The sequence below is a fragment of the Convolutriloba macropyga genome, chromosome 6 (genome assembly GCF_964194025.1).
Source record: "Convolutriloba macropyga chromosome 6, txConMacr16.3, whole genome shotgun sequence".
Lineage (NCBI taxonomy): Eukaryota > Metazoa > Xenacoelomorpha > Acoela > Convolutidae > Convolutriloba > Convolutriloba macropyga.
In genome coordinates, this window is record NC_134473.1 from 30,053,346 (window position 1) to 30,077,216 (window position 23,871).

General features: G+C 35.2%; 2 protein-coding genes across 2 annotated transcripts in view; both read right to left on the reverse strand.

The window, feature by feature from the left end:
- The window catches only part of LOC142341614 (uncharacterized), a 221,242-nt gene that overhangs the window by 91,967 nt on the left and 105,404 nt on the right, over nucleotides 1-23,871 (reverse strand). The window lies entirely within an intron of this gene.
- LOC142341615 (uncharacterized) lies at nucleotides 1,642-18,623 on the reverse strand. The gene is made up of 3 exons (XM_075392703.1): nucleotides 18,419-18,623; nucleotides 14,032-14,353; nucleotides 1,642-2,305 (listed from the first exon to the last, which is right to left on the reverse strand). The coding sequence occupies exons 1-3, from the start codon at nucleotides 18,583-18,585 to the stop codon at nucleotides 1,745-1,747; spliced, it is 1,050 nt and encodes a 349-aa protein (XP_075248818.1). The 5' UTR covers nucleotides 18,586-18,623; the 3' UTR covers nucleotides 1,642-1,744.

A 23,871-nucleotide genomic window follows, 5' to 3' on the forward strand; every position in this document is an offset into this window, starting at 1 on the left:
TGATTTGGCTTCAATAATAACAAGCACAACTGATTCCTGAGCAGTTGCAAATTGATCTGTTTTTATTTAAAGTTCAAAGCTTATAGTTTGTTTGAACTTTTGAACAGATTTTTTTCAAAAAACCAGTTTATTTTTGAGCTTCGTCACTTTTTTATTTTTTCTTTCAATATTGTAGCTTGGTCTCTGTAACGATAGGTCGCATCCTCTTCCCAGTAAACCATGATCTAATCTTTATTACAGCTTTATTTTAAACCAATGGTTTCTTGGCTTTGGTACTACGCATTAAAAAAAAATCTTGATTTTTGGATATTCTCTCATTCTGAGTTTTCTGTTTTCCTTCCACATTATCTCACTAATGGGTTCGCCCAATTGGCGCTGTTAGTTTTGCAGTCGTCCAACATATCACGTATGATGACAAGATTCAATTGCTTCACGTATAAATTAGCCTTCCTAATGAGCCGAGTTGATACGAAGTGGTTTCAATCAATTTGAAATTGGTTGTTTTCGAAAAAGGGAATTGTATTTTTGAACTTTGTCTTTTTTGTTCTTTATTGCCGGCCTGTCACCAAGTCGCATTATTTATTGAGAGTTCTTATATCTTATCCATTGAACATCTAATGAAGTACAGGTTGTTTAGATCGGGTTTTATCGGATTCCTTCTTCATTTTGTTAATTTGTTTTGGGATCCCGTCCAGTACTCTCATTGCTGGCAAACCTCATCGGCTCTCTAATCCAGTTTTTTTCCAATTAGTTGTTTGCTGAAAGATTTGAGTTTTTGGACAATTTCTTTCTCTTCCTCATTTGGTAGACTAATAAATCAAAACGTGGATGGGTGGGGTCGGAACATCATGTGCGAACGCACATTATCGAGCCTCCTTGTTTCTTTATAGTACCAAATTTATAATTTGTTCCGAAACATTTTCTCTCAAAATAAGTAATTTTTGATATGATAGTTTCAATTTGTGCACCAAATAGTATCTTCATTATGACAGAGAAACAAGCAAAGAGGCTTGTTTGGTATTTTCCCGAAAAACAGAGTACTCTAGTTTGCTTGCACATCAGAAGTAGTGGAATTGTTCGTCTGGAGACGGTTTCTGTCTATTTAAACTAGAGCATTTGACCACTATTTGCTATATAATTCTCGAAATGTATTTTAAAATTCAAAGAAAAACGCGGAACTTAAATTTTATTTCTTTTTTTCTTTCTATGAAATTTTAGATTCTGTCTAAAATTTGTCGATTCCAATGAGTTTTAAAATTTTTCTGTTTAATTGTTAGCAAAAACATATGGAACAAAAACTAAAAAGCTAAAATAAGTACTAATTGAGATAGAGAAATAACACGTCAAATGTATCTAATCTGCTCTCAAACACCCCCAATGCTACTTATGTTCCCTTTTCCTGTTTTCTTTCCGTTATTTAATTAGCCCCCCTTTTTCAAAATGCGATAAATTTTGTAAATTTTTTGAACAAAATGAACAGTAGCCTCTAAGGACTACAAAATGATTTTTCTTGTTTTTCTGTACGATGCATACAAGTTAAAATATTTGACTGAAAAAAAGGCCTGCCTAGCACATGCATTACACCAGATTAGTATTTGGTTTGCTTTTTAGTCCGTAGGCGTAAAGCCGCAACTAAAATGATCGTATAAGAATAATTAATTAATATCAGGAATTAGGAGTCGAAGATAAGGAATGTCAATTTATTCTGATGGGAAACGGAAAGATGTTAAACGCTAGATTAAACTTATGACATTTCAGCTGCATTTTCCTTTTCCGCCTGCTTCTCTTTTTCGGTTCCATTTTCTTTGTTCCTGAATTTCAGCCGCCGAATCAGATCCTGAACCGGTTCTTTGAACGGACGCAGCAGAATAATTAGCAAAAGCGAGTTTATAAACCCATACGAGTGCTTCAAAACCCGGAATATTGGGTTAATAGCGGCCAGAGTTCGCATGTACGAATTCCAGTTCCCGTAAATTTTGCTCATTTCCATAAGAAACTCATTAGTGTCCCAAGTATAATAAGTATAATAGTGACTCTTACTTAGTTTAACGTGGGTCATGTAGGTTTCGAAAATTAAACTTGGCAGTACACAAACTACCCAAGAAACCCATAGAAATATGAATGCTTTCGTGAGGGTTTTGCTTCGAGGTGTTTGGCGAATTGTTTTGAAAGCTTGAACAATTTTGAAGTAGAATAAGCCTGATATTGCAATGCTGATCAAGGTAACGGATATCTGCATTCCGTGTTTGAGGTAGGGCTTCGATTCAATTATGCAAGCGGGACATTGCAACTCAACGTTTTCCAGCTGTAAGTTTTGCTTAGATTTTTATTAGCTATATGTAACTATTCTTTCAAAGCTGAAATGCTTCACAAGCATCTTTATTGATTGTATTGAAATTTTGCATATATTGGTGAAATCCTCTCCAGTGTTTTTGAGAAGTTAATGTTCCGGTCCCATATAAGTGGAAAAAGGGGAAATTTTCTATTCAAAGGGATTGTCGTACACAATCAAATTTGTGTACTTGATTTTGCAATGCGAATCACTATTAGAATTTCTGTTGAGTTCACTTGTGCGGCGAGTGCACTTAACACGATTTTGTATTTGAATTCGCTTAGCGAATCGCTTATCTGACACTTGTCTATTTTATTCAGATAGTAAATACGATTGACAAGAAATTATTTAAATTGAGCAACTGTACTCGAGATGCAAAACTAAAAGAGTGAAATTTATAATAAATTAGCGACACAAAAGTCATAACAAATGTGAACAAATAAATTCCAGTGAGGGAATTAGTGCAACAGACATAATATGTGAAAAAAAAGGCGGAAAACAGTGATCTTAAGATGACTTTGTAATACGTCCTTCAAGATTAGGTACAAACATTAAAGAAGTACATCGTATATTACGTTTACTGCACCAAATAAAATGATTATGTACGACATTTCTCCCTTTTTGGTGAAAATTATAATTGCATAACAAAAAAATTTTAATAAAAGTTTTTGTTTATATACTAATAATTATTCACCGGATAAATAGTTAGCAACAATATATTTACTAGTTATCATAATTAGTCATAAATAATACTGTATCGAGTTTCAAATATGGAACGTTTGAGTCTACATATCCTCTTCGTCAATTATCAATTCCTCTGGTGGACTCTGATTTGCTGGGCGGATGCGAGGGTCAGTTGGAGAAACTTCTCCTATTACCGACGAGGGAAATGCATTTGGAATTGGCTCTACCTGAGCCTCAGTATCCACGATTTTTTGGATTACAGAAGGTTGCACTGATTTAACACCACTAGTACGACGTTTTCCGGGAGGCTGTGTGAAATTAGTTGGGTACAAATTTATCCATTCGCCGGATGACTCGTCATTTCCAAATCCATAGTATTTTGGACTTTTCCGTGTCCTCTTTGTTGATCGTAGAAGAACTTGGTGCAATGCTTCTAATGTTGCCGAAGTAGAAGGTAACGTTAGTTCTGTTAGTCGGTTTGTTGGTGGAGGCACAATAATTACTTCTGAGGCTATGATTTGTTGACCGAAACTTGCCTCAGGTTGGAACGGGGTCTCTGGCGGCACAAGATTGGCTGGCACTTTTAGCATCCTTACTCGCATTGCGCGAGCAGTATTGGATCGGTTAGATGAGACACCGCTTGCCGTATCACGTTTGCGGTGTTTCATCTTGCGGTCGCCTTCTAAATTTGTGTGAATTCTTTTAAGTGGCTCAGTATTTTGGCCTCTGTTGATTTTGCATAGACTCTGGCTCCTCTACGATTAATGTATTTGGTTAACTTGGTCTTCCGTTCATCACGTGTTCCAAATTTGGCAAGGTCGCTGTTTCTGACAGTGACCACTAGCTTCCCAGGTTCACGAATCTCTGACGTGAATTGATGAGTCTTCTGCACGACCAAACCAGGGGCTAACACTTCATATAGTCCGTCAAGGTTCTTTTTGGACAGTCTATTCGGGTGCTTCTTGCGGGCAATTTTTAACTGCACGGTATGCTCCTCGAGAGGTATAGGGCGGTGAGCTTTTGTCGAGCGTAAGATGCGAGATTCGTTGTCACCCGCCAGCATGCCGCGAGAGAGGGCTTCACTAGTGGCCGTGCACATGTTCTTCTCAACGTCATCGTCATTGCAATAATTTCCTCAATGATCTTCCTGTGGCAATTCATTGGGTGTGACCGTTTCTTCGTCTAAATAATTACTTAAAAAATTCTCATAACTTCAATCAGAAGAATGTGGTTTAGTACTAATATTGCGAAGCGGAGTATTGGCTTTTTGCCAATGTGTGATTCGAAAGGCGAAATCTTAATAGTTTTATTTTTACATATGCGGAGCTGGTAGAGAATTGATTTTAGTGCTACTTTAATGGTGAACGAGTTTAAATCTTTATCTGCTTCTTTTATACATGCAAGGCGCTGTTCAATTGTACTAATTAATCGTTCTACTAAACCTATAGGTTGGTGATCATATGCTGGAGCTGGGATTAAAATTATATTAATTTTTGTGCAAAAATTTTTAACTTGATTTCCTATAAGACAACGAGCTTCGTGGATTTGTATATAATTATCTAAAAAATTAGTTAAATTAGAAGCTTTTGCGTTATCCAAAATTTCGGAAGAGGGGTATTTGGAAAATCTATCAATACATGTTAAAATATAAGTGTCATGATCTTTTTCATAATAAATAGCGCCTGCGAAATCTATTTGTATAACTTGGTTTGTGACCATACATGGTTTATGTGCTTGACTTTGCTTTCCGAGAATTATAGATTTTAAATTTTTACCAATTGCAGTGCAAGGTTTGCTCTCTATTGCTCGAACTAGAAGGTCTCTATTCATGTGTGGCCAACAACAGTGCAGGGCCAATCATACCATCCCCCAGCTACCCGGGTGACTGGCATGAAGGTACTCGATGAGTGCATCTTTCAAGGCGTTTGGGATGGCCACCTTCTCATCCATGCAAACGCAACCACCGTTTACATGCAGATCTCGACAGTAGCTATGGAGGTAGGGGTTTAGTTCCATCAAACGTCTCTCGTCACAGCGGATGATGGAGTCCCTGACTTCTTTGAGCACTGCATCTTTGCTCGATAGGGAGGCGATCAAAGTTTTGTTAAATACTTTCCCAATCACATCATCAAAGGATAAGACTTGAGGGCTATCAGTGAGAAGGGTGCGGATATTTGAATGAGATGGTGATTGGCGAGGCTTGTTTTGGGTTGCGTTATCCGTGAAGGAAACGCGAGGCGAAGTTCAATTCGATCGAGTAGAGGTTTATTTGTCTTTCATTGCGGACACTTGTTAGCTCATTTTTGATGATTTTGAAAAATATTCAATTAAATTAATTGAGTGAGAAGACAACTGAATTTCAGATTGAATTTGGTCAAAAAATGAATTTTTGTTGTTTGTCAATTGAGCATGTCTTTAAAGTATGTGACTTTTGAGTGCTAATTGGGAACTTGATGTTTATTTGTGATTGACAAGTTAAAGTGGCTTAATTCATTGAATTGATGCTGATTTCGGTAAGGGAGTGACGCGTTTACGGTGTTTTGCGTCTCAAAAAGTGCTATTTGCGTCTCAATTTGTAGCGGAGTTTTTATAGTATTAGTACTATGCGATGCGAGTTGGGATTTAGTTTGGTGTTTACTAGTGTGAATTGCAAATAAGGCATTTGAGTTAAGCGTAATATGTGGTCGATTTTATAAAAGAAGATTATGCCCGGCGAGTGTTACTATATTTTGAGTAAAGCGTACTCGCGAATCGAAATTACAATCTGAATTACTATGATTTGGAGTATTTCGTTTGAAAGTATTAAATTGCTGAGCAGGTGTTAATTGATTTTGAGTTAAAAGTACCCGCGATGCGTGTGTGCTATCAAAATTTGTTCAATTAAAGGGAAAGAAATTTGAATTAAATTTTTGCTTGGCGAATGTTGAATTATTTTGAGTTAGGCGTACGCGCACTGCGTGTTCACTATCTGAATTATGGTTATGTTTTAGAGGTAAATCTGAACTAGGACTTTGCGGAGCGAGTGAAATTTTGTATTAAAGATTTAGACTTAACGGAATTTATATTCAGTAGCTGATTAGTATGTTGAGTACTAGACCTTTGTATGTCAGATTTAGTATCTAGGTAAAATTTTTTAAGTTTAACAGTCGAAATATTTTTTTCTTGTCGAAGTAATTTTGCATCAGCTTGTATACGGGATAATGTTGCAACTAAAAATTCTTCGTCATATTTAGAAATATTTTTTGCAGGTTGATAAGGGTTGCAGGATATATAGTCAACAATTCCCATCTTTGCGCCTGGAAAATGTTCTATTTTAAATTGATAGGGTAAAAGGCAATCGACCCATCGTGATAAGCGACTGTTATAGGATTTATTGGTCTATGTTCTTTTAAAACTGAAAGAAGGTCTCCATGATCAGTTATGAGATAAAATTATTTACCGTAAAGATAATTTTTGAATTATTCTATGGACTGGACCACTCCAAGAAGTCCAAGCTCATTGATACTGTAGCGTTATTCGTTACTATTCAAAAACCTAGATGCAAATGAAATCGGCTGCCAACCGTTAACTGTCAATTGTTCTAATGCTGCTCCTACGCCGGAATTAGAAGCATCACATTTTATACGTGTTTCGAGTTGCAGGTTATAATGAGTGGTGTCTGTGCGATTCGCGATTCGTTTTTTTATAGCAATAAAATTTATGGTGTGTTCGTCGGTCCAGATGTATTTTGTAGATTTACAAAGAAGGGGTCTTAGAGGATAGCAAAGTTGTGCTAGATTGGGGAAAAATTTGCTAATATAGTGAACTGAAACAATGAAGGAGCGTAAGTTTTTGAGTGTATTAGGTGGTTGCAATGAAAGGATTGCAGAAGTTTTAGATTCAAGAGGTGATGTTCCTGATTGAGTAGTATTATACCCCAACCATGAATTTTGTTGTTTCGCAAAGTGACATTTGCGAAGATTCATACGAAGGTTATCTGCATCTAATTTTTAAAGGCAATCTGTTACAAGTTGAATGTGATCTTCTTCTGAACCTTTACTTACAATAAAGCTATTGTCAAGGAAACAAAATGTACTTTTAAGGCCGATCAATTTATGATCCATCGTCTTCTGAATCTCGGCAGGATTGTCTGTAAGTCCGTAAAAACCAGTTTTAAATCGATATGTACCTGTCATATCACCGCTTACAATATTGAAGTTGCAATGTTTGGCGGTGTCAGGATGGAGATTCAGTTGACTATACGCATACTTAAGATCTATGGTGGAGAAGTAAATCTTATCAGCTGATTCAGTTTTGTAATCAGTTATTATTTGTGATAGGGAATCTATCAGTGTTTCATTATTCGGCATCTGGTACTTGTTTTTATGTACGGTTTTATTTGGACTTTTAGAGTCTAAAGCTAAATTGATTGTTTGATCTCTTTCAACTGTAATAACGATTGGAGAAATGAAATTTTGATCGGAACAATTGTTAAATTTTTCTATGTGCTTTTTTTCAAGAAGTTTTTTAGTTTCACTATTAACTCGTTCCTGTAAATTAATGGGTACTTTTCTACTCTTTTGATGCTTAGACTGAAAATTCTTGTGAAATTTAGACTCAACAATGCGGACTTTTGATCTGCCAATGCGTGAAATAAAATGAGGAAATTGATTTGCGATGCTTGTTTTGAATGGGCATTGAGTTGTGATAGTGTTGACCATACTACTTTCATCAGAACAAAGAGTTTGAGTGATTGAAATTCCAAGGTCTGCAAATAAGTCTCTGCCAATGAGTGGTTTTAATCCATCTCTAAGGACCACAAATTCGGCGTCTTCAATCCGCGAACCCTTACTTTCTGCCGGTGCTTGCATAATTCCCATGACGGGTATTGGTTCGTTAGCAAAGGTCTTGAGCTCTTGAGGAGGTGTTTTTGTTAGCCATTGTGCAAGTGTAGAATTACTGATTACTTCAGTAGCGAGTGATTCGTTTAGGATGCTGCACACACTTCCGGATTCAATGAGAAGTCCTACTTTAGTAATACCGATCTGTAAGATTGCATTTTTATGTTCAATTTGCACTGTAGTACTAGCAATGCTAGCTACCATGTTGTCGTAAGAACTATCATAATCTGATTCACATCGAGGATTGTAATTGGTTTTTTGAATTGCCTTAACAGACTGTTCGGTTGTAGTTTCCTCAATTGAGTTAACATTGGAACGAGTTGGTTTAGTAGATGAAGACTCCGGTTTACGACATACACGCGAAAACTGATTCTGCAAACCACAAATATTGATGTCTTGCCTTTCGCAATACGTTTAGCATTGTGATTTGCTGACCAAGTGAGGCCACAGTTTCGGCATAGTTGATTCATCTGTGGAATTGTGGCTGTAACATTTTGTTGTTGATTCGATTGGAGAAAAGGCCGTTGTGGAGTTATTGCATTCACATGAGACGCGGGTTGTGCGTTCGAAATTTGTTACTGATTCTGTTTTCCGAGTCCCATATTTAAAGCTAAGCGTAGTGCTTGTGCTGGTTCGAGAGTCTCTCTAAGTAATTCTCGTTGAATATCGGAGTCTTGCATATTGGCAATGAAGAGGTCTCTTGTAAGGGTATCTTCTTGATTTCCAAGATCGCAATTCTCGGACAATTCCTGCAATTTGCCACAGAAATGTTCAAAAGATTCCCCTTTTGACTTCTTGGCGATAAGGAGCATGTACCCATCAAAGGTAACGTTACGCTGACGAATGAACGTAGTTTCCATGATATGCCAAAGTTCCGCCCTTGTCAATATGTCCATCTTGAGGTGCGGATTTCTGCTACATTTCATGCGTCTTTTTTCGGCGCCCAAATTGAGATATAGCATAGATACTGTCTTGCGATCTGCTTGTGTCCATGGCTTATCTCCACACGTGATCTCTATCTCCATCTGGTTTTGAAATCAATTCGTCCAATTCATTTTCATTTGTGCGTTTCTAGCTAGAAGTTCTCGTTCCGATTGGGCTGAGGAACCTGTTATTGTACTCTCGTAGATCGTTTCTATGGGTAGTTGAACATCCTCGGGCTTTGGTTCAAGCAGAGTATCCAATACAATATTCTCCTTCGCAAGATTAGCCAATCTCGCCTGCATCTAATTTTTTTCCCACTTCAAAGGAGGTTCTGCACTAGGTTTTTTGCAGAAGGTTTCGATGCTAAGTGGGGTTCTTTTTTGCATTGCTCGCTGCGCGATGTCGTACACAGTCAATATTGGGTACTTGATTTTGCAATGCCAATCACTATTAGAATTTCTGTTGATTTTACTTGTGCGGCGAGTGCACTTAACACGATTTTGTATTTGAATTCGCTTAGCGAATCGCTTTTCTGACATTTGTCTATTTTACTCAGATAGTAAATGAGATTGACAAGGAATTAGTCAAATTGACCAACTGTACTCGAGATGCAAAACTAAAAGAATGAAATTTTTAATAATTTAGCGACATAGAAGTCATAACAAATGTGAACAAATAATTCCCAGTGCTGGAATTAGGGCAACAAACATAATATATGAAATAAAAGATGGCAGACAGTGAACTTAGAATGACTTTGAAATACCTCCTTCAAGATTAGGTACAAACATTAAAAAAGTACATCTTATAATAATTCTACTGCACGAAATAAAATGATTATGAACAACAAGGACCTTGCTTCATAGGTCAGTGGCATAAAAAACGACGACTCATAAAACAAAGTGGAGCAGCAAAACAATTGCGTTGCCCTATTGTCGAAAAAAATGCGTTTTCTTGTTAATTTTTTTTCTTGGTTCTCTGTTAGACAGTGGACAAGAAACAAAATAACAGAGTTTTCCTTAATTCAGCCGTATGTTAGTGGAAAGGAAAAAAATAAGTAAAAGCCTTCTAACTTTTATCCTATTTCAATAGTTTTTCAAAAATATATCTGAAACCAAACCATCTTTTTCTGTCTATGCAAAAATCTACTTACAAAGGATATCTGCTAAGGAAGAATTAATAAATGAAAAAAAAAATGGCTTGGAAGATGTAAGCAAAAACTAGAACTTTTTGGTAGTCATCTCCTAATGCTTGATTGGGTCTCACGGCTCGAGCGGTCAAAGCTTATCAAAGAAATTTGAAAGTATAAAAATAATTATATTTGCTTAGATTTTGACGAGCTATGTGTAACTGGTTTTTCCATGCTAAAATGCACAGGCCTCTCCTTACTTGATAGTATTCAAAATTTGTATATATGGACAAATTTGTCTCCGGGTATGGAATTCAATTCCCCGTCCGCCATAAGTGGAGAGGGGGTGTTTCTACTGAATGGTATCGTACGTCATAAGACGTTTTGACTTCCCCTTCAAACATTTTTTTCTGAAAGATCTTTTGAAATTTACTGGTCGTTAATGACAGTTTAGATCTTCTTGGAAACGTTACCGGCTTTTGCTTCAGATGTTCAGCACTCTCTGAAAAGGCACTGATTTTGTTTCCTATGAAGTTTGAAAGCTTAATGATTATGAGACTTTAATATTTGCGGATGTGCACCAACGGTGAACAGTTTTCTCATTTTCCTATTAGGGGGTGCAACATGGTATTTGACGGACTCGAATGCAGATTACACATCCTATTTCTGAGCTACACTACAATATTTTTGTTGTCGTTTTCTAGCAATCGGTAGATTTTACTTTTTTGACAGGACCGTTATCATATTTTTTTCTGTTATCACACTTAGAAATCCCAAGTTTATCAAAAACAAATAAGATAGTACCAAAAGCTTATATGCCGTTAATTATTTTCGAGCTTTTCGAAGCAGTTTAAAAATAATTATAAGTGCTTAGATTTTGACGAGCTATATGTAAATATTTTTTCCATGCTAAAATGCACAGGCCTCTCTATACTTGAATGTATTCAAAATTTGTATATATTGACAAAATTGTCTCTGGGCATGGAATTCATTTCCCCGTCCGCAATAAGTGGAGAGGGGGTGTTTCTACTAAATTGTATCGTACGTTATAAGACGTTTTGACTTCCCCTTCAAACATTGTTTTTCTGAAAGATCTTTTAAATTTTACTGGTCGTTCATGACATTTTAGATCTTCTTGGAAACGTTACTGGCTTTTGCTTCAGATGTTCAGCACTCTCTGAAAAGGCACTGATTTTGTTTCCTATGAAGTTTGAAAGCTTAATGATTATGAGACTTTAATATTTGCGGATGTGCACCAACGGTAAACAGTTTTCTCAATTTCCTATTAGGGGGTGCAACATGGTATTTGACGGACTCGAATGCAGATTACACATCCTATTTCTGAGCTACACTACAATATTTATGTCGTTTTCTTGCAATCGGTAGATGTTACTTTTTTGACAGGACCTTTATCATATTTTTTTCTGTTAGCACACTTAGAAATCCCAAGTTTATCAAGAACAACAAAGATAGTACCAAAAACTTATATGCCGTTAATTATTTTCGAGCTTATCAAAACAGTTTAAAAATAATTATATTTGCCTAGATTTTGACGAGCTATGTGTAACTGGTTTTTCCATGCTAAAATGCACAGGCCTCTCCTTACTTGATTGTATTCAAAATTTGTATATATTGACAAAATTGTCTCTGGGCATGGAATTCATTTCCACGTCCGCCATAAGTGGAGAGGAGGTGTTTCTACTAAATTGTAGCGTACTTTATAAGACGTTTTGACTTCCCCTTCAAACATGTTTTTCCTGAAACATCTTTTAAAATTTACTGGTCGTTCATGACAGTTTACATCTTCTCGGAAACGTTACTGGCTTTTGCTTTAGATGTTCAGCATTCTCTGAAAAGGCACTGATTTTGTTTCCTATGAAGTTTGAAAGATTAATGGTTATGTGACTTTAAAAGCTCAGCATACACATTCTTCAAAAATTCAAAAGTTTAAATAATTTTAATTTTTTTTTGAAAAGTTACTGGTTTAAACAAACTTTTTGATGTTCAGAATTATGTGAAAAGATCCTAGTTTTTTATGGCTGCAAAAAATTACAAGTTTCGTAATAAAACTTTTAGATAGTTAGCACACATGCCTTGTAAGCAAGCCTTGTCGGAAAAATAATAGTTTTTCACAAAATTTTTATTTATCAGCAATCTTCAAAAACTTTTTTCTTCCGATGCTTAAGATCTTCAACATTCACTGAAAATTTACTGGTTAATAATAAAGTTTTAGATTTTCCGCTTTCTCTGAAAAGGTGCCGGTTTCTTATAATTTTTTGTATTTTTCCTTTCTGCAACGTTCTTGGCTTTTTGTGACGTTTTGCATGCTTAGCCATCTTCATGGTTTAATGATGGTTGTTGCAGGTGTTGACCAGTTTTTATAGACTTTGGAAAATTTATTTAGAACAGTTGTGATTGTGAAAACATATATCTTTGCGGATGTGCACCAACGGTAAGCAGTTTTCTGATTTTCCTATTAGGAGGAGCAACATGGTATTTGACGGCTTCGAATGCAGATTACTCATCGTATTTCTGAACTACACTACAATATTTTTTGTCGTTTTCTAGCAATCGGTAGATGGTACTTTTTGACAGGACCTTTATCACATTTGTTTCTGTTATCACACTTAGAAATCCCAAGTTTATCAAGAACAACAAAGATAGTACCAAAAACTTATATGCCGATAATGATTTTCGAGCTCATCAAAGCAGTTTGAAAGTAATTATAATTGCCTAGATTTTGACGAGCTATATGTAAATGTTTTTTCCATGCTAAAATGCACCGGCCTCTCTATACTTGAATGTATTCAAAATTTGTATATATTGACAAAATTGTCTCTGGGCATGGAATTCATTTCCCCGTCCGCCATAAGTGGAGAGGGGGTGTTTCTACTAGATTGTATCGTACGTTATAAGACGTTTTGACTTCCCCTTCAAACATTTTTCTCTGAAAGACCTTTGGAAATTTACTGGTCGTTCATGACTGTTTAAATCTTCTTGGAAACGTTACTGGCTTTTGCTTTAGATGTTCAGCACTCTCTGAAAAGGCACTGATTTTGTTTCCTATGAAGTTTGAAAGCTTAATGGTTATGAGACTTTAATATTTGCGGATGTGCACCAACGGTAAACAGTTTTCTCATTTTCCTATTAGGGGGTGCAACATGGTATTTGACGGACTCGAATGCAGATTACTCATCGTATTTCTGAGCTACACTACAATATTTATGTCGTTTTCTTGCAATCGGTAGATGTTACTTTTTTGACAGGACCTTTATCATATTTTTTTCTGTTAGCACACTTAGAAATCCCAAGTTTATCAAGAACAACAAAGATAGTTCCAAAAACTTATATGCCGTTAATGATTTTCGAGTTCATCAAAGCAGTTGAAAAATAATTATAATTGCCTAGATTTTGACGAGCTATATGTAAATGTTTTTTCCATTCTAAAATGCACAGGCCTCTCCTTACTTGATTGTATTCAAAATTTGTATATATTGACAAATTGTCTCCGGGTGTGGAATTCATTTCCCCGTCCTCCATGAGTGGAGAGGGGGTGTTTCTACTAAAATGTATCGTACGTTATAAGACGTTTTGACGTCCCCTTCAAACAATTTTTTTCTGAAAATCTTTTAGCACTCTCTGAAAAGGCACTGATTCTGTTTCCTATGATGTTTGAAAGATTAATGGTTATGAGACTTTAATATTTGCGGATGTGCACCAACGGTAAACAGTTTTCTCATTTTCCTATTAGGAGGAACAACATGGTGTTTGACGGACTCGAATGCAGATTAACCATCGTATTTCTGAGCTATACTTCTATTTTTTTCGTTTTCTAGCAATCGGCCGATTGCACTTTTTTGACAGGACCTTTATCATATTTCTTTCTGTTATCAAACTTAGAAACCTAAGCTTATCAAAACCAACAAAGATCGTACCAAAAACTTATATGCCGTTTATGATTTTCGAACTTCAGCACTCCAAAAATTTTATTCCAAAAATTAGTGGTAAGCGTTTTATAATGTCTGCCAAGTTACAGGTTATTATGCACACCTTTATTTAGCAGAATTTATTCTATCTAAGCAGACTCGATATTGCATATCGGGTCCAAAATATAGCAGGTCCCACAGAAGCAACGTTGGAATCATAACAGTAGGCAAGGACACTCCAGCATACAAAATTATCTGGTTCCGTTTCGAGAGGATAGTCTTGACCTCGTGTGGTCGGCAAACCTTCACCCACCGTTCGAAGCTCATTCCCACCATTAGAAAGCATTGGGAATAAAGGGGGAAATTTTCCATGGCATTCTGAAGTTGTTTACTATACGGGCCAATCTTTTCAATAAAATTATCAGAGTACGCAAATCTTTCAATCCAGCTGTCAGCAGGGCATACAGTGTGTGCACGTGAGCTGAAACGATTTCATTTTTCACCTTGATTAGTGTAACCCCACAAACTACCGCCCCCCATTGTGAATACAACAAATCTATGAGCAAGTTTAACAGATTTCACGTGGGACCCAAAATACAGCTGCTTATGGAAAGCTGGCCAACTTATATCTGGATTTTTTCTGAAAGGAAGATTGTCAGTTTAGCCAAAAACAGAACTAATAAACTGCTGATGACTATTCGTCGATTGACATAGAAACCAAAAGGAACGGCCAAAGTTATGTTGACTAAAATTGACTTCAAAAAACAGAATTTTGTGCGTTTACTTTTGTCAGTGAATGTATTCAAAATTTTCTTGGAATCTGGAGGAAAAAAACTGTAGCTCAAGGTCATCAGAAATTTTTACATTTCTGAACTTTTTACGCTTTTTGTACAAGAATCAGTCCAAAGTTTTGACTTAGTTAATAGTTAGAGAACTACTTCTCCATGTACAAATTGACTATAGTGTTTCGGGTGGAAATGAGACCCCGATGGCAAATCCGGTACAAAACGAAGCCCTGCCTGCTGTAATCATTGAGGCATCAAAAGCAGTTCTGTAACTGTTCTAGAGTACCAATGCAAATTGTAGAAAATGAGTGACAGCTCAAAAATCATTTTGGTCATTGTTGAGGAAAACAATTTAAAAAAATGCCCTGCTTAACCAAAAAGTTTTCAAACCAAGAAGTTCGACGCAGCACTAAGACTGAAGAAGTGATTTCAAATGATCTTTTTAAATCAAAGGATGCGAATCAAGTGCTGAAAACTTTGCATTTTTCCGTCTACGTCCCCCAAGGTTAGTGGGTGCATATTAATTGCACCCCCAGAACCATGTGCCATATTTTTACATAATGATTTGCTAAGTAATGGCACGTGCTCTTTTACTGGTGGATGCGTAACTTACGGGGGCACAAACGGAAAAGATCCAAAACCTTGCAATCAAACAAAAAGATAGTGACAAGACGAATATTTTCATGTGTATCGAATTGTTTAGAAAATTTTTGAAAAGCGGAGTTTGGGATGCTTGATTTGAAGAATCAGTATCTGACTAAGTATTTCACTAAAAACCAGTTAAGGTTGAAACAATTCATTTTTTCATTGGCATGGCTCTTTAGCACTGTACTATATCAAAATATACTTCGTGAGTTGGAACTTTTCATTTTTTTGTTAGAGTACTGATAAACCTTGTATATAGGTGGTGTAAGTAACGGTAAAAAAAATTACATTTAAAACCTTGTTAGAGTACCTGACTGAGTTGAGATGAGCCGAAGCTCAAAAATAGTTCTCTATTTAATTTAGGACAATTTTTACATAAGCAAAATTGAGTGAGAAGAAACAACTGTTTTTTTGGTAAGTTCTGAGAAGAATTGATTAAAACTGCTCTAATGAATCAAGAAATTTTCAAATAAAGCAATGCAGCACAAGACAATCAAAACAAGAGAAACTTTTTATCTGAACATGACTGGATTCTGTTTTCAAATGCAATTGTAAATATTTGTAAAATTTCATAGTAATTCCAATTTCTTCTGAAAGTTTCCTTGTTCATGGATGTGAAAAACATCAGTTTTAGACAAAGTATAAGACTAAAGGGAGACTTAAGACTGAACAATGCCAATGGCCTACTGTTTTCGTTCTGTTAAACTGTACTAATTCAAAACAGACTACGTGAAATGAAAAGTTTCAGGTACCGCCGCTGGTTGAGTTGATTGGGGACTGGCAATAAAACAGAATATTACTCCACGGAATGTCAATGTTGATATTGACAATAATTTTATTTGCAAATAAAGTATACATTTGTCGATTGATTTTTTTCCTACTTTGTGTGTATTCCTACAAATGTGTGACCTTCAGGTAGCAGATGTTTATGAAGATTGTCATATTCTCGAAAAAATGGATGTCCTTACTTAGTGAGGATGTCCCCAAAACAGTTGCAGATATATAAGAACTATCCTCAATTTTGAAAGTAATCAAAAATTTAAAGTAACCCGAAAAAAATTTCAATGGAGTTTTAACAAAACAAAAAATTTTTGAGATAAAAAGAAGAAATGAGTTTACCAATATATTTTTTTACGTCTTAATCGGAAATTTGGCCATACATCAGCTTGTCTTTCCAGATCACTTTTAATTCTGCTCGATAATTAATCCCATTTTTATGAGATCGTGCAGTCCATTTTTTGTTTATCCTAATGTTATTAAAGCCCATAAGCGTAGATTGAGTTCAAAAAGTTCGCAAAAAAGAAAAATTATGACAAATTTAAGCATCATAATTAATTTTTAAAAAAATTTTCGACAGGGATTTAATATTTTTAAAAAAAATATTGAATGGTACCAGTCTTTACATCCCTTCACAAAAGATATCCATCCTTCAAAACTGACACAAATAAAGAAAGTCAGGGCAGCATGAAGAATAAATTTGAGAGTTGGAAAAATTCAATAGAAGTGTAATAATTTGTAATTTTTCTAGTTTTCGCAAACCAATGACGTTACTGTATCCTTCACTTTGACTAGTTTGCATATTATTTTAGATAGCCAAACTATTGATAATTCTAATGTTCGTTTTTGATGATTTTGGTTTTGCAACAAACATTAAGTCGTTGATAAAACTATTGTGTTTCTGCAGATTCGTTTTTCCTTTTTGGTTGTTTTTTTGTTAGGTTCTGTGAAACACGTACATTCAGTCAAAAATATGGAGTCAATTTGTTTTCAATAATAATCTTTTTGTTATCAGTGGTGAAATTTTTTTCCATTGGATGATACTCAACCACATTTTGACTTTAAAAAATTGTTCCAGCTATTATCCGAATAACAATCCAAATAAAATGCACATTGGTCCGCAATGAGCTGCGTTTTGGAAGATTTCACGCCAGCAATGCTTTTGACTTTAACTATTATTTCAGGCGTTGTTTATGTTATTGGATTCAGCAATTTACCCGAAATAGGTCACAAAAGAAGAGAAAACATAGCCGGTAGATTACCGGAAATAACTCTAAGAGTCGTGTAATAAAAACTTTAATCTGACCTTATCTGTTTCAAAAAAAAAATGAAAAAAGGAATAAAAAACAATATATAGTGTGGAAAAAAAATCAATTTTTAGTGACAAATGTGGTAGATAGGTTGGTGGGGGTCTGGTGGCGGTAGACGTGAGGGCTACATATGTGTTGGGGAAGGGGGGGGGGTAGTTGTGGGGTAGGGGTATGTGTGTGGGGGGCTAGTTGGGTGGGGGTAATTTATATAGGTTTGAAGGACTTACAAGGGATCAAACAATCTCCAAATGACCTTGTCACCTTGAATTTCACCATCAGTTCTTAATTACTATACATTACAAACTAAGCTACTTTTAAAGTCCATTGTTCGAAAACAGAAGTCAACGCTCTAAAACGGAAGTCAATGTTCGAAAACAAAAGTTAAAATTCAAGTCATGACTTTAGCTAGAATCAATCTGCAGAATACCAAAAATCTTCTTCAAGTCGTAACAAATTAAAATACACATTAGACGTCCAAGTTTATATCTTTTCCACCTTTTACTCATAGTAATTAGTCCCCGTTGCTTGCCTTGTAACCAGAGACGTAGTTGCAAGAAAAGAGAGAAGCCGCGACCAGATCATTTTTATCTCCAGTAGTTTATATCTTATACCCGAGTGATATCAATCGAACTCAATTTCAATTGTAGCTTTTTAGTAGAACACTGAACGGAGTCGGGCTGGTTGCTGACAATGGATGTTTCGGATGTTTTCCGTTTGTCCGATGACACTAATGCTTGGACAAAAACACGTTTTCATCTCAACCCGCGACCGAAGAGGTTGAAAACGGATAAGATGGTTCATATTAAAGTCAAACGAAGCAATTACCAACAGAACAAAAGGAATAGTTTTTTTTTCAAAAAGGAGCTTTGACAATAATAGAGAATGATTTAAACATTTTGTTTTGTTAATCCTGTATATTGTCTATAGTTGTCTAGAGCAACATATTTTTTATTAATTTAGATTAGAATTAATTCTACGGAGACAAACGTTGAATGGTCGCTCAATTTTTTACACTGATTTGAGGCTTACTCATAGTTAAACGTTTTTCCAGAGCAGACATTGGCCAGGCTCTCCTTGCACTGGAAGATGAAGAAAGCGAATCCGACCAATCCTGTAAAGATGAGGTCACATACAGTCTGGATTCCAACCAGGTAGAACTCCATATTCTGCAGTTCCTTCACAAGAATAAACGCCATGATGCAATAGACATTGATCAAGAAGGTAGCAGTCGAGATTGGAATCTGAAAAGTAAACAAATCCATCAATCTATTTTTCGTCAACATTGATTTGCTTTTTGGCTTATCGTGAAGCCGCGTAACGGATAACGAATATGAAACAGCGGTAGTCTAATAAACTTAATTTAGGGGCGTACATGAAAATAAGCGTTCGATTACTCAGCTATAAGTATATATTATACAAAGTTTTACTCACTCGAGGGAAACTATATAGACAAACGGAAACGATCCTTATTTACGTAAGATCCAAATCTCTAAAAAAAATTATTTTAGCGTTTTTGAACCCTACTTTTTAGCGATTAGAATAAAACTATGCACAATACACGCGTTTTTGAAATAATTGACGTCAACGTGACAATGGGGAGATTAAATGAGTAACAGATAGTTTCTCGGGGACAAAAAATTAAACCACAAAGTCACTGCAGATACTTGGGTATAATAATTGATTCTAAATTAAATTTTCATGTACATCTCAACAAAGTCCTATCAAATATGGCCACAGCGATTAGATCCATATACCTTTTACGTTATCAGTTACCTCTGAAAGCACGATTGATGCTATTCAAATCCCTAGTCCTTTCTCATTTAACATTCAGTGCTCTATTTTTTCAGAACTTGAATTTCTCTGCAATGCAGCGAATTAGTCGACAAATCAATTGGGGAATTAATGTTAGCTATATGAGAAAAAAGTTTGAGAGATCTACAGATCTCTTAGTAAAATCTAACATTTTGCCAGCAGAAATTTTAATAAGCCAGATGAGTGTTTTAAAACTTAGGAATGATATTTCATTATTGAAACTAGACGGCACTGAGAGTTTTTTCTAAGTGGTAATGTCTTAGTAAGAAAAAACAACAGAACTGAACAGCTAATTCTCTTAAAGTCGAGCAGTCGATCATTACAAAAAAGAAGCATCCAAAAATGGAATAAACTTCCGCGTGAAATCCGGACTATCAGATCACGCCCAAAGTTTAAACACATGTTAAAACAGGATCTGCTCCAACAATTCAAACTTGTACCGTTGAAAAGGAACGTTGGTGGCTTCAAAATTTATTTTTACTTTTAAAAAATGGGAACCAATAATTTTGATTTTTAACATTGTACTAATTTTGTTTATGTAATTTTAAACTTGTAATATTTAACCCCTGGGTTATATTTTCAATTCACCTTTTTATACAAAAAAAATAATTGTTCCACAAAGAAAACTACTAAAAGATAGAAAATCTCAGAAAAGAGCTTGTGTAATTCTGCAATTAGTGCACGAATTCGATGCTAAACTAGAAAATCTCAAGAAAACGTGTTGATGGAAGTGTAAACGCTGTTAAACTTATTAGAATGGCTCCTGCTTACAAGTTATGTTTCTTGGTCACACTCTGATGCCCACAGATGTAAACTTTGTGCCAAAAAACGGCAATCTGTTTTTGGTCACTAATTTTTTATTACGTTCGACCAAAAACTGTTTTTTGCTGGTTTTACAGTCCTATCTAAAATCAAAAAAGGAAAAGCTAATCATCGAATGAAAATATTTAGTGTTTCCCTGACTTCCATGAAACCTAAGTTTATTAATAGATTGTTTTAAACTTGCAGCTTCACCGTAAACTGAAACAATTGATATCATTTTCATTGTACTCATTTTTTGAATTTTGGTTGAAGCTTAGAGCCTAGCAAACGTGCGCTACGCATGTTCTTTCCAGAGAAATTTTCGTCAGATTAAAAAAATGATGCTATCATAAAGAATTAAACATTACTTTAGGCAAAATATTGAGTAGTTGTGTAAGCAGAAAATGTTTTAACTAAAAGAACGTTATAATGAAATGAGACCTGAATTACCTATTGACGAGTGAAAAAAAAGTTTTCCGCCTTCTTTGAGAAGAAAAGTAAATTTAGATTTTTATTCTGCCACTAAAAACTCAACAATTCAGAAAAAAGAGTTTCAATAAAAAACTCACTGTATCGGAGCTATAACGCGTTTAATTTCACTGCATAATCACATTGCGATGTTGGCTCAACTGCTATGTGTAATTATGTTTTATACACAACTAAAAAAATAATTTTGCCGATAAAAAAACTGCGGTGAAATGAAATGAACCGCAATTTTTATGAAGTTCCTGGAAGTGAATCGGATTCAATTTTTGAACACACAACAAACTAAGCCCCTTCAATTCAGCAAAATATCCACAATATTTCCATTTCATTCATGAAACAAAAATGAGAGAAAGTGATAAACTTGACAATATTTCGAAATAGAAATTTCGTAAACATTTCTGTGCAAATCGGTGTTGAAGTATAAGAGCTAGCTAACCATTTACCCAAGGGTTAGAGCAAAAGATTGTTCAGTGTGTTGGAGATCATTAATTTTTTAAAACAAAATAAAAAAAACTCCAGCAAAGACAATCATAACAAAATTGACTATTTTCAAATTCCTTAAAAAATCTGCGATTAGAATAAAACTATGCACAGGACACGCGTTTTTGAAATAATTGACGTCAACGTGACAATGGGGAGATTAAATGAGTAACAGATGGCTGAATTCTTATTAATTTTAAAAATGGTTGCGTCAAGCAACTGAAACAAGATTGCAATTTGAAATAATTGTTCAACACAGAAAACTACTACAAGATAGAAAATCTCAGAAAAGAGCTCAATGAATTAACTTAGTTACAATTAGTGCACTAATTTGAAGCTAAACCCGAAAATCTCAAGAATACGTGGTGATGGAAGTGTAAACGCTGTTAAACTTATTAGACTGGCTCCTGCTTACAAGTTATGTTTCTAGGCCACACTCTGATGCCTACAGATGTAAACTTTGTGCCAAAAAACGGCAATCTGTTTTTGGCCACTAATTTTTTATTATGCTCAACCAATAACTGTTTTTTGCTGGTTTTACAGTCCTATCTAAAATCAAAAAAGGAAAAGCTAATCATCGAATGAAAATATTTAGTGTTTCCCTGACTTCCATGAAACGTCAACACCTAAGTTTGTTTATTCATAGATTGTTTTCAAACTTGCAGCTTCACCATACACTGAACCAATATATCATTTTCATTGTACTCATTTTTTGAATTTTGGCTGAAGCTTAGGGCCTAGCAAACTTGCGCTGCGCATGTTCTATCCAGAAAAATTTTTGTCAAATTAAAAAAATAATGCTATCATAAAGAATAAAACTTTACTTCAGGCAAAACATTGAGTAGGTGTGCTAAGCAAAAAAATTTTTGACTAAAAAATTAGAGCAAAATGAGACATGAATTACGTTTTGACGAGTGAAAAAAAGGTTTTCCGCTTTATTTGAGTAGAAAAGTAAGTTTAGATTTTTATTAAGCAAGCAAAAACTCAACAATCCAGAAAAAAGAGTTTTAATAAAAAACTTACCGTATCGGAGCTATAACGCGATCAATTTCACCGCAAAATCACTTTGCGATGTTGGCTAAACTATGCGTAAGTATGATTTATACACAAGAACTAAAAAAATAATTTTGCCGATAAAAAACTGCAGTGAAATGAAGTGAACCTCATTTTTATGAGGTTCCTGGAAGTGAATCGGGTCGAATTTTTGAACACACAACAATTTAAGCTCCTTCAACAAAGCAAAATATCCACAATATTTCCAATTCATTCATGAAACAAAAATGAGAGATAGTGATGAACTTGAAAATATTTCGAAATAGAAATTTCGTAAACATTTCTGTGCAAATCGGTGTAGAAGTGTTAGAGCTAGCTAACTATTTACCCGCGGGTTAAAACAAAACATTCTTCACTGTGTTGGAGATCTTTAATTCTTTTGAAAACAATATCAAAGAATACTCCAGCAAAGACAATCATAACCAAAATGACTATTTTCAAAATATTTAAAAAAGCTGCGGAAGTTGAATTTCCGAAGGGTTTCACACGGGAAGAAAATTTTAATAATTATGACAGATCTCAAATGATTTTCTGGACATCTCAAACAATTTGCAAAACAAGGAGAAAATATAGGTTAAAGAATTTGATCCGATTGATTGTGAAATGGTTGAAATTGATTTTTTTTTTACCAGGAATGCAATCTTTGTGGTCTTGAACACTTGTTGGTGGCAGTATTATTAGAACGTAAACACTAATATTTTTGAAATTTTTTCCAAAAGCTCTAGTTTTCAGAAATAATCCAAAAGCGATCGTTGTAAGAGGAAATTCTAATCTATAGGCTAAGCTGACTTAAAATCTACCTGTACTGAACTCCAAGTACTATTCAATAATGGCCACGTATAAATGCAACTCCTTCAAATAAAAGCAGTGCTGAATAATTACCAAATCAAATTGTATTAGTCATATCAGGCTCGCATCGCACATGGCAAGTTGATTCTCAAGTCAATAATAACATTTCAAAAAAATTGAGTGAAATTATCGAATTTGGAAAAATTTTTGTAACGTGCCACAGATTTCAGCAAATGGGAGCCAAAAGCTACTGGTGAGATTAAATGGGTGCCAAAGGCTACTACAGTAAAAATCGAAGAACTGGTGAGGACAAAACGAATTAACGCCACTCTGGCAAGTGAAAAATCAGAATTGACGCAATTCTGGCCACTGTAAAATCAGAATTGGCCCCAATCTGGCCAGTAAAAAGCATGACTAAAATCATGAAAAACAAAGAGCTAATAGCTTCATTGAACATCTCAGTTAACGACGTGAAACTGGAACAGGTTCAAAAACTGAATTACATGGGCACCACCACCTTGAACTGGAATGCATAAGACGAAGTTCAAATACAAATAAGAAATGCCCTTGCTAAGAAACCGTTCAACGAAAAGAGATTTTTGCTTTGTAATAAGAATATCTGATTTTCGTTACGAAAAATTTTCTTTTCCCGGAAATTATTTTCAACTTTGACTTAGAACTCCAAAACATTAACCACTTCAAAAAAATGACTGAAAAGTTGAGTGAGTTTGAAATGTGGTGTATTCGCCGAATGCAAAGGCTCTCATAGAAGACCCAGAGAAAGATCATTAAAATGCGCTTCGAACCACTGAATATCACCATATTCCTTCTAATGAGCATACGGAAAGGACAACTAAATTTTCTGGGACAGGTGATAAGGAATGAATATTATCACACGGTTGTTATCGCCACCGAGAAGTTATCAAAACTCCGAGGCGAAGCCGAGGTGTTATGATAACTTCAAGGGCGATAACAACCGTGTGATAATTTTTTTAATCAACACCTGCTGCGATCATTTCAAAATTGAACCAAAGTTTCATTGGTTTCTCTTTTTTTATTTT